The sequence below is a fragment of the Dama dama genome, chromosome 28, assembly GCF_033118175.1.
Source record: "Dama dama isolate Ldn47 chromosome 28, ASM3311817v1, whole genome shotgun sequence".
In the NCBI taxonomy this organism is placed as follows: Eukaryota; Metazoa; Chordata; class Mammalia; order Artiodactyla; family Cervidae; genus Dama; species Dama dama.
In genome coordinates, this window is record NC_083708.1 from 9,747,115 (window position 1) to 9,759,248 (window position 12,134).

Here is a 12,134-nt window from a genome sequence, read left to right on the forward strand (position 1 = left end):
ATTAGCTCTGTTTTGATTCCAGCAAGGTAACAGCGTCATTTGTCTTTCCAACTGCAGTAAGCTCCATTCCTCACAAGGCCTATTATTTTCTCATGAGTTACACCACCCTGATTCCATCATCCATCATTACATCTTCCTGTCCTTAACGTTTAATGGCACAAGCAAAGGATTCGTGTTAGAAGAGATGTCACAGGCCGTTCATAAGAAACACCTGTCATAAATGTTGACCAATGTTAATCTTTTTCAGTATACTTAAGGTGTTACCTGTATCAGTGGGTACAGAGAGCAAATGTTTCTTAAAATATTTCTTTTTTTTAAATTGTAGTTGATATACAATGTTGGGTTAGTTTCTGGTGTGCAGCAGAGTGATTTATTTTTATAATTTTCATATTCTTTTCCATTATGGTTTATCACAGGATATATCAAATATAGTCCCCTATGCTATGCAGTAGGACCTGTTATTTATCTATTCTGTATGTAATAGTTTACATCTTCTAATCCCAAACTCCCAATCCAGCCCTCTGCCCGCCTGTCAACCACAAGTCTGTTCTCTGTGAGCCTGTTTCTGTTTTGTGGATAAGTCTATTTGTGTCATTTTTTAGAGTCCACATATAAGGGATGGCATCTGATATTTGTCCTTCTCTGTCTGACTTCACTCAGTATGACACTCTCTAGGTCCGTCCATGTAGCTGCAAATGGCATTATTTCACCCCTTTCAGTGGCTGAATAATATTGTAATAATAATATCTGTTGTACATGTACCACATCTTTTTTATCCATTCAGCTGTCAGTGGACACGGGTTGCCATTCCCTTCTCCAGAAGATCTTCCTGACCCAGGGATCAACCTTGGGTCTCCCACATTGCAGGCAGATTCTTTACCATCTGAGCCACCAAGGAAGCCCAGTGGACACTTAGCTTGCCTCCAGGCCTTGGCTACTGTGAAAAATGCTGCTATGAACATCGGGCTGCATGGATCTTTTTGAATTATATTTTTCTCCGGAAGTATGCCCAGGAGTGGCGTTGCTGGATCACACGGCAACTCTATTTTTAGTTCTTTAAGGAACCTCCATATTGTTCTCCATAATGCTTGCCTCTTAAAATGTTTCTTCACTTTTCAAAGCTTTTATTCCCTTTTTAAAATAATAATCTTTGTATAATAGTGACTTTGCTTTGCTCAGTCACGGTCTTGTGGCATCTTACCTTGTGAGAACTTTGCTTCTCTAACACTTTCTCTCCTCCTAGAAGCTTTTGAAGTGTAGGTGAAATATGCAGTCTCTTTTCTTAGACAGCTGAATCTATCTTAGCCTGAACCACTTGAATTAAAATCATGCTAATTTTTGCATTTTCTTATACCCCTCTCCCCAAAATTGAAAAACTGAGTTGAAAACTTTCTGAGTTGAAACTCAAAACTGAAAACTTTATGAGTTGAAAAACTCAGAAAGTGCCCCCCTCTCTCTTCCTGAAAGTCTTAGGAAGATACTACTTTCTTTACTTCTTTTGTATCTGCCTGCAGCTCAGCATAGTGCTTTGTGAATATCTCCATGTCAGCTGAAAACCACTTAAATGTCTTAAACCTGACATTATATAGCAAATATCTTTTTGTGGCCTGAAGGTTCATGGGCAGCCCATTTTTATCCAACTAATTCAAAAAGAAGCAATAGGAAAAAAGAAAACTGCTTTTCCTTTATTTTTTAAGTTAATAACACATGGGTGGCACACATTTATTTCTATAACACGTTGATCAAAGGCTTCTAAGAAGTGTCAACAATAAACTGGAGCTCTTCAGCTCTTCCCTTGAGGAGTTTTATGGGTACAATTCCTTTCAGTAAAGAATATGCTGATGACTGACTGTCTAGTAATATGTTACATGTTCCCAGTTAGGATCTTTCTTTGGATTCATGTAGGATTTAACCTAGAAATATATTTGAGAACCTGATAAGTTAATGTCCATGTAATTCTCTATTAATGAGAATACTTGACTTAAACAGACTCTTCCTTTTTCTTACCTGTAAGATTTCAAGAATTCTTAGGCATGTTATTTACTTATACATTGTTTTGATAAATGTTTATATACGCCTTTGATTTGTTTCTAATACAGGGACCCCCTGGAGTACAAGGAATGCCACAGACTCTTGATGGATATTATCACAAGGTATGGTTTCTTTCACTCACATCTTGAATACAGAGATTTTATGTGATGTTATATTTGAAAAATAATTGCTAACTGCTCAGACCTTGAAGCGTAATCACATGTGCTTAACATCTTTCTATAATTAAAATATATTTCCAAAAAACTATTTTGCTCAGCATCTTTTTACAAAACCAGGATTTTTAAAAAATTCATTTCAAAGTTTGCAAAACTTCATGTAAAAAACTTAATGCAAAATCATGTTTCACCAGTGATAGCGTCATATGTTTAGTTTCCCTGAGGGCAGAAAGAGGTTCTTTACTTTCTTAGAACTCTGGGTAGTGCAACAGGTGATAGATTTCTTACCAAACTACCGGGTGCTACACTAAAATCTCAAACAAAGGTTGATATACTCTAGGTCAAGACTGAAATCTCCCACCTTTTAGGAAGGAGCCACTTTAACTTCCCCAAGGTTTTAAATTACAGTTGGTTTGGATGGAATATGATCTGGAAGGACCCGAGAGCTTTGTGCCCAGTTCTGCCAGGAAGTACAGCAGATGGAGAAGAATGGGTGTGAGCAACCGAGTGGGACTCAGAGACCCAAGTGAGACCATCGAATGACTCATCACCCATCACGTTTGGGATCTGATCACTTTGTGTGGGGCATTCCAGCCACTGACTCAGATCCCTTATGACATCACACTTTATCAGCGATAAGCTGCAGATTTGGAGACACTCCCCTTTATGTCTCTCCTGTGGTCCTGGTCTCCCTTCTTGTTGACTGCTGTTGCTCCTTTGTTTAAAATCCCAAAGAAACAGGATGCCCCTGCCAACAGAGCCCTCAAAAGCGGCAGGTGATCAGAAAAATGTTTGTTAAATGACACGCTAATTAATTCAAAGCCCCAATTCTTATTTCATCAGATTAAGTTCACCATGAAGACATGGATTGTTTGTGGCTGATAAATGTAAAATCAAAAGCGTGGAAAGTCTCTTCCACTTCCTGAATAATCCTGTCTTAAATTTTCTCATTTACTTGGATTTTCCAGGGAAAAGGGAAAGCAATGTTCATTATTCTAATGTATATTAGGAAGAATGTTTGAGGTATATTTTATGATTCTTTAGTAAATATTTTCTGAATAGATCTATCTGTACTAGCTTTTCAAAACCATAAGCCTTGGCCTCCATGAAAAAAGTGAGAGAAGCATATCTAAAACTAATCAATTAGGATATGGTGTGTTTCTGTAATGACATCTGTTGGTACAAAACAGGGTTTAGTGTAAATACTTCAAAATAATGAGAATGAGTTGCTCTGATGTCACAATGTCGGCTAAAAAACTTGAAGACTACAACATATTGCTACCACCCTTAGCATAAAATTTACCAAGTTGCTACTTAGCTACTTGAATACTTGCTGTGAGTTGCACAGCTTTTAATGCTCATATCTGTACACAAGTCTCTCAACACCACTTCTATATATAGTTTATCTTCCCAATGAGTCAGTTTTCCCTTAAATGAAGATATATAGTGCATTTATATTTTAGAGTTTAAAGTTGAGAACATAAATTTTTTAACTTTAAGATTTTATTTCCCCCAAAATAGGGCTGACCAGGGCAGGTGAGTGGAGAGTCTTTCCGACAGCAAACCAGTTCTTTGAATTTAGCTGTTGCCTCATTAAAAGAGGGCTTTCCTGGTGGCCCTGCAATAAAAAATCTGCCTGCAACACAGGAGACAGTTCAATCCCTGGGTCAGGAAGATCCCTTGGAGAAGGAAATAGCAGCCCACTCCAGCATTCTTGCCTGGAGAATCCGTGGATAAAGGACCCTAGAGAGCTACAACGGGGTCGCAAAACAGTGGACATGACTTAGAAACTAAACAACAGCAACACCTAAGAGAACTCTGGCTGTTGTTACTACCCTTAGAAGACTGGGGCTCAAGGTATTTGGTCCACCTGTGCTCAGAAGATGACCTCAGAATCAGAGCATGGCTGTGTAAAGAGGGGAGAGCTTAGCTTCTCTTCCCCAGATGAAACATCATTACCATGTAACATCAGAAGTCTTGAGACCCACCTGGAAATTAATGGAAGGGAACTTTCTGAAAGCTCGACTGTTTGCTTCTGAGAGTAGTTAGGGTCTTCCACTGAGATCAGGCTGTTCTACTGAGGTCAGCCTACAGGATGGATGGAGGAGGTGTAGCCCACCTTCCCCAAACCTACACCTATCCTGACTCCCTTTCTGGGTTGTAACTACCGCCTCCTCACCCTCAGCTCCACAAAATAAAGGGGCAAACACGCCACGGCGAGTGATTTGTGGTTTTCACTTGGTGTGTCCACACCCACCCCATGCCACCCCTACCTGCTGGGAATGCTGAAGTTGTTTCAATTTGCAATTCATCACATGCCTGATGGTCTGGCTGTCCAAATAAGCCCAGAGAGAAACTGGGCCCTGAGTGAAACTTTCCTGGAGATTAAGTAATGAACCATCTATTGAAACACATAAAGTGACATTCCAAGGTTAAAATAATCTTCCTGCTTAAACTGGCGTTGATTGACCAAACATCTGCATTTGAGTCCTGGGCCTCGGCACCTCAGCTTGCGGTAGCTCCAACCGTCCTGCAGCCAGGATTCTGCTGAAGCAGCTACCCCGAGGGATGGGTGGCAGACCACTGAGACACCTCCCCTCTCTGTTCTCACCTGAAAGAGTTCCTGGCTCATTCCCTTGCACTGGGAGTCCTCAAAGGCAAAGGAATTGCCTTTGGCCCCTGTACGAGAGTTGCTGTTTTCCTCTACACTTTCCTTATCATCAAAGGAAGAAACTCAGGCATAAAAAGCCCTCTCCTCTCACAGCACAGATCAAGAATGGAATTAGGGAAGAAAAAAGGAAGCAAGGAACAGAGAGCCCAAGGAGGGAGACGGGGACGATTCTAAAAATGTGTTTCTATGCATTTTTGCCTGCTCTCTCGAGGATACAATGAGTAAAAGGTAGACTTCCCTCTCCATCAAAAAAATAATTTGCAGAACAGCTGCTCCCATCCTGCAAGACTGTTTGCAAAGAAGCAACAATGCTGAGCATATTCTTCCCCTCAAGGAAAATCTGCTCACAATCCAGTAAACTGATCTGCATTGTCTCCAGCTCTGGGGATTGTAATAAAAATTTGATAGGCTTTGTCAACTGCTAAAGCCGTCGGAACCAGAGCTCCTTACAACAATCTAGATTGGAAAGGGAAAAAAAACGTGTTCTCTCTGGAGGCCACGTACCAGCAGATTTTACATTTGATATTGTGTTTTAAAGATCCACATGGAAAATGTGTAGTTGGTTATCTTAACATCATCACGCTCAGTGCAGTTTGCAGAGAATCAGTCTCATCTGTTGGAGATGGATGCTCTGCCTCCTGGCAACCAATTCCAGCCTTCACTTCTCCAAATCGTTGATCCAAAAAAACCTATTTACCAGCAAAATAATCTATTTTTCCTTTTGAGTATCAAATCGCAACTTCATTTTCACATGCACAGAATAGAAAGGACAGAAAACACTTCTCCAAAATCAAATATTCAAGATCTCTCCAAGCAGTGAGTTAAACCCAAAGATGGCACAGAATATGAAGGCTTCCTAGGAGGCACTACAGGAAACCCTCCTGGGCCTAGAAGGTTTAGAGATATAATTTCACTCCTAATTTTTTGCCTTCCCCCTCCCAGTGCCATAGGATCCACTAGCTTTGGAAAATGTGGAGCTGGGCACAGACATGGATTTTTGGATTTTTAGCATTATCGTAGAGAATCCTGACACTCACCTGGGTCCGCTCCTCCCTTCCATGGGCAACCACACTCAGACCTGGGGAAATGTGTTCTGTGAGGCCCTGAGTTGCTGGTTGTAGAGCCAGCCTTGGCCTTTCTTTCCAAAGGAGCACAGCCCTCTTAGGCCACATGTTAATTTGCTAGAACTGCTCTAACGAAGCGCCACAATCTGAGTGGCTTCACCATCAGAAGCGTGTAACCTCAGAGCTCCAGAGGTGTTGGCAGGGCCTCACCGTCTCTGAAGCTGCTGGGAGAGGTGCGTTCCAGGCCTTGCTTTCGTGGCTCATTGGCTTGTGACCCCGTAACTCTCATCTTGATGTGGTGTTCCCCCATATGTGCATGTCTCTGTGTCCAAAGTTTGTTTTTATAAAGACACCGACCGTCACATGCAGTTAGGGGTCCACCCTGCTCCAGCATGACCTCACCTGAAGTAATTACTTCTGAAAAAAAAACAAAAATTACTTGTAAGTGAGGTCACATGCTGAAGTACTAAGGGTTAGGACTAACATGTGAATTGAGGGGACGGGGGTGGACACAATTCAGTGCATAATAGATAACCAGGTTTGTTTGAACCTTATGTCCCCTCATGCTTGGAATTAAATTCCTAAGGACTAATCTGTGGAACTGTTAATTATCCCATGTCCTATGAGGGGTTTCAAGTCCTTGGTCTCTTTTATTGGACTGAGCCATAGGAAATTGCTGACATTTGACTCTTGGAAGCCTATAGGGGTGGCTGTCTCCTATTCTGCAGCCTGCAGATTTCTGGAAACTTCCATCTTTCCAGAGAATACTCTCCAGAGGGCAGTTGAAATACCTTGAGCCTTCCACCTGCCTGACTATAGATTATGTTAGCCATTTCCCACAAGGAAACAAAGGACATATCCTCACATCCAAGAATGCGTTTACAAAATTAAAAAAAAAAATTATTGACATATTGGTGATTAATGGATTTCCCTGATAGCTCAGTTGGTAAAGAATCCCCCTGCAATGCAGGATTCCCCAGTTGGATCCCCGGGTTGGAAAGATCCCCTGGAGAAGTGATAGGCTACCCACTCCAGTATTCTTGGGCTTCCCTGGTGGCTCAGCTGGTAAAGAATCCGCCTGCAATGCAGGAGACCTGGGTGTGATCCCTGAGTTGGGAAGATGGAGAAGGGAAAGGCTACCCACTCCCGTATTCTGGCCTGGAGAATTCCACGGACTTTATAGTCAATGGGGTCACAGTCAGACACGACTGAGTGATTTTCACTTTTATAGGTGATTAACAATATTATACTGATTTTAGGTATAGTATATAGCACAGTGATTCTATATTTTTATATATTATATTCATTTAAATTTATTATAAAGTATTAGCTATCTTCCCTGTGCTGTACAATATATCTTTGTTGTTTATTTATTTTATACATAATAGCTTGTACTTCTTAATACCATACCTCTATCTTGCCCCTTCTTCTTCCCTCTTCCCAGTGGTAACCACTAGTTTGTTCCCTATATCTGCAAGTTTGTTTCTCTTTTTTATATATACATCTACTTGCCTCATTTTTTAGATTCCACATATAAGTGATAATGTACAGTATTTGTTTTTCTCTGTCCAACTTATTACACTAAGCCTAATACCTTCTAAGTTCATCCATTTTGCTGCAAATGTCAGAATTCCATAAATTTTTATGATGAAGGAGTATTCCATTATATATACTTCACACCTTCTTTATCCATTCTCCTGTTGATGGACACTTAAGTTCCTCCACATCCTGGCTATTGTAAAGAGTGCTGGTATGAACATTGGGGTGCATGTACCTTTTCAAAATCAGTGTGTTTTATTTGAATATATACTGGGAAGTAGAATTTCTGGATCAATGATAGTTCCATTTTTAGCTTTTTGAAGAAACTCCATACTGTTTTCCAGTTACTGCACCAATTTACATCCCACCGGCAGTGTACAAGTGTTTTATTTTCTCTACATCTTTGCCAGTATTATTTATTTTCAGAATTTTGGAGTTAGCCATCCTGGTGAGTATGAGGTGATATCTTATTAGGATTTTGATTTCCATTTCTCTGATGATTACAATCTTGAGAATTTTTTCATGTGACTGTAGGTTCTCTGAAGGTCTGTCTTTGGAAAAATGTCTATTCATTTCTTCTGCCCATTTTTAATCAGGTTTTTTTTTATATTGAGTTATATGAGCAGTTTATGCATGTTGGATATTAACACCTTACCATTCATATTATTTGCAAATATCTTCTCCCATTCATTAGGTTGCTTTTTGTTTTGTTGATGGTTTCCTTTGCTGTGCGAAAAATTTTTAGTTTAATTAGGTCCCATTTGTTTATTTTTGTTTTTGTTTCCTTTGCTTTCAGAGACAGATCCCAAAAATTATTCTTAGGATTTTTGTTAGAGAGTATTCTGCCCATGTTTTCCTCTAGAAGTTTTAAAGTTTTCAGTCTTATATTTAGTTTTTAATCCATTTTGAGTTTATTTTTATAAATGGTGTTGGAGAATGTTCTCAGTTCAGTTCAGTCACTCAGTCATGTCCAACTCTTTGCAACCCCATGGACTGAAGCATGCCAGGCTTCCCTGTCCATCACCAATAAGTCAGTTCTTCACATCAGGTGACCAGTGTATTATAGCTTCAGCTTTAGCATCAGTCCTTCCAATGAATATTCAGGATTGATTTCCTTGAGGATGGACTGGTTGGATCTCCTTGCAGTCCAAGGGACTCTCAAGAGTCTTCTCCAACACCACAGTTCAAAAGCATCAATTCTTTGGTGCTCAGCTTTCTTTATAGTCCACCTCTCACATCCATACATGACCACTGGATAAACCGTAGCTTTGACTAGACGGACCTTTGTTGGCAAAGTAATGTCTCTACTTTTTAATATGATGTCTAGGTTGGTCATAGCTTTTCTTCCAAAGAGCAAGTGTCTATTAATTTCATGACTGCAGTCACCATCTGCAGTGATTTTGAAGCCTCCCAAAATAAAGTCTGTCACTGTTTCCATTGTTTTGCCATCTATTTGCCATGAAATCTTGGGACCAGATGCCATGATCTTAGTTTTCTGAATGTTAAGTTTTAAGCCAACTTTTTCACTCTTTCACTTTCATCAAGAGGCTCTTTAGTTCCTCTTGCCTTCTGCCATAAGTGTGGTGTCCTCTGCATATCTGAGGTTATTGATATTTCTCCCAGCAATCTTGATTCCAGCGTGTGCTTCATTCAGCTCAACATTTCGCATGATGTACTCTGCATATAAGATAAATAAGCAGGGTGACAATATGCAGCCTTGATGTTCTCCTTTCTGAATTTGGAATCAGTCCATTGTTCCATGTCTGGTTCTTTTACATGTGGCTGTTCAGTTTTCCCAGCACTTTTACTGAAGAGACTGTCTTTTCTCCATTGTATATTTTGCCTCCTTTGTCATAGATTAACTGACCATAGGTGTGTGGGTTCATTTCTGGCCTCTCTATTCTGTTCTATTGATCTGTGTGTCTGTTTTTGTGCCAGTACCATATTATTTTGACTTTTTAATATAATCTGAAGCCAGAGAGTGTAATAACTCCAGCTTTATTCTTCTTTCTCAGAATGACTTTGGCTATTCAGTCTTTCACAGCTCCACATAAATTTTAGGATCATCTGTTCTAATTCTGTGGAAAAAAATGTAATGGATATTTTGATAGCAATTACATTAAATATGTAGAATACTTTAGGTAGTATAACATTTTAACAATATTAATTCTTCTGATCCATGAATATGGATCTTTACATTTCTTTGTATCATCTTCGATTTCTTTAATTATTGTTTTGGAGTTTTCAGAGCATAAGTCTTTCATTTTCTCAGTTAAAGTTTACTCCTAGGTGTTATATAATTTTTTTTTTATTTTAAATGGAGTTGCTTTCTTGCTTTCTCTTTCAGACAGTTCATTATTAGTGTATAGAAAAGCAACACATTTCTGTATGCTAGTCTCATATCCTGAAACTTTACTGAATTCATTTACTAGTTCTAATAGTTTTTTGGTGGAGACTTTGGGGTTTCTATATAGAGTATCAAGTCATCTGCAAAAAAATGACAGTTTTACTGCTTTCCTTCCTATCTGGATGCCTTTTATTTCTTTTCTATGTCTGATTACTGTGGCTAGGACTTCTAGTACATTAAGTAGAGGTGGCAAGAGTGAGCATGTATGTTTTCTTCCTGATTTTAAAGGAAAGGTTTTCAGCTTTTTACTCTTGTGTAAGATGTTAGATGGGCTTCCCTGATGGCTCAGATGGTAAAGCATCTGCCTGCAATACGGGAGACCCGGGTTCAATCCCTGGGTTGGGAAGATTCCCTGGAGAAGGAAATGGCAACCCACTCCAGTACTCTTGTCTGGAAAATTCCATGGAAGGAGGAGCCTGGTAGGCTACAGTCCATGGGGTTGCAAAGGGTCGGACACGACTGAGCGACTTCACTAAGATGATAGATAAAGGTTTGCCATAAATGTCATTTATTATGTTGAGATATGTTTCCACTACACCAGCTTTGATGAGAATTTTTAATCATGAATGGATGTTGAATTTTGTCAGATGTTTTTTCTGTGTCTATTGAGATTGTCCAATTATTTTTATCTTTTTTTTGTTAATGTGTTGTTTCATATTGATTGATTTGTGTTTATTGAACCACCCTTGCATTCCTGGAATAAATCCCACTTGCTCATGATTTACAATCCCTTTTATATATTGTCAAATTCAGTTTGCTAATATTTTTAAAGGGTTTTTGCTTCTGTATCCATCAGATATATTTTCTTTTTTCTGTGGTTTCTTTGGTTTCAGCATCAAAGTAATGGTTCAGTTCAGTTCAGTCACTCAGTCGTGTCTGACTCTTTACAACCCCATGAATCGCAGCACACCAGGCCTCCCTGTCCATCACCAATTTCCGGAGTTTACTCAAACTCATGCCCATCGAGTCAGTGATGCCATCCAGCCATCTCATCCTCCGTCATCCCCTTCTCCTCCTGCCCCCAATCCCTCCCAGCATCAGGGCCTTTTCCAATGAGTCAACTCTTCACATGAGGTGGCCAAAGTACTGGAGTTTCAGCTTCAGCATCAGTCCTTCCAATGAACACCCAGGACTGATCTCCTTTAGGATGGACTGGTTGGATCTCCTTGCAGTCCAAGGGACTCTCAAGAGTCTTCTCCAAAACCATAGTTCAAAAGCATCAATTCTTGGGGTACTCAGCTTTCTTCACAGTCCAACTCTCACATCCATACATGACCACTGGAAAAACCATAACCTTGACTAGATGGACCTTTGTTGGCAAAGTAATATCTCTGCTTTTTAATATGCTATCTAGGTTGGTCATCACTTTCCTTCCAAGGAGTAAGCGTCTTTTAATTTCATGGCTGCAGTCACCGTCTGCAGTGATTTTGGAGCCCAAAAAAATAAAGTCTGACCCTTCTTCCACTGTTTCCCCATCTATTTCCCATGAAGTGATGGGACCAGATGCCATGATCTTAGTTTTCTGAATGTTGAACTTTAAGCCAACTTTTTCACTCTCCTCTTTCATTTTCATCAAGAGGCTGTTTAGTTCCTCTTCACTTTCTGACATAAGGGTGGTATCATCTGCATATCTGAGGTTATTGATATTTCTCCCAGCAATCTTGATTTCAGCTTGAGCCTCTTCCAGCCCAGCATTTCTCATTATGTACTCTGCATATAAGTTAAATAAGCAGGGTGACAATATATAGCCTTGACGTACTCCTTTGCCTATTTGGAACCAGTCTGTTGTTCCATGTCCAGTTCTAACTGTTGCTTCCTGACCTGCATATAGGTTTCTCAAGAGGCAGGTCAGGTGGTCTGGTATTCCCATCTCTCTCAGAATTTTCCACATTTTGTTGTGATCCACACAGTCAAAGGCTTTGACATAGTCAATAAAGCAGAAATAGATGTTTTTCTGGAACTCTCTTGCTTTTTCGATGATCCAGCGGATGTTGGCAGTTTGATCTCTGGTTCCTCTGCCTTTTCTAACAGCAGCTTGAAATCTGGAAGTTCATGGTTCACGTATTGCTGAAGCCTGGTTTGGAGAATTTTGAGCATTACTTTACTAGTGTGTGAGATGAGTGCAATTGTGTGGTAGTTTGAGCATTCTTTAGCATTGCCTTTCTTTGGGATTGGAATGAAACAGACCTTTTCCAGTCCTGTGGCCACTGCTGAGTTTTCCAAATTTGCTGGCATATTGAGTGCAA

At 39.9% G+C, this 12,134-nt stretch overlaps 1 protein-coding gene across 1 annotated transcript in view; it reads left to right on the forward strand.

Annotated features, from left to right (window-relative positions):
- COL19A1 (collagen type XIX alpha 1 chain) overlaps nt 1–12,134 on the forward strand; it is a 413,337-nt gene that overhangs the window by 298,442 nt on the left and 102,761 nt on the right. The window contains exon 18 of the mRNA XM_061131525.1: nt 2,100–2,153. Coding sequence (XP_060987508.1) covers nt 2,100–2,153 — 54 coding nt within the window. The remainder of the gene's footprint in view (nt 1–2,099; nt 2,154–12,134) is intronic.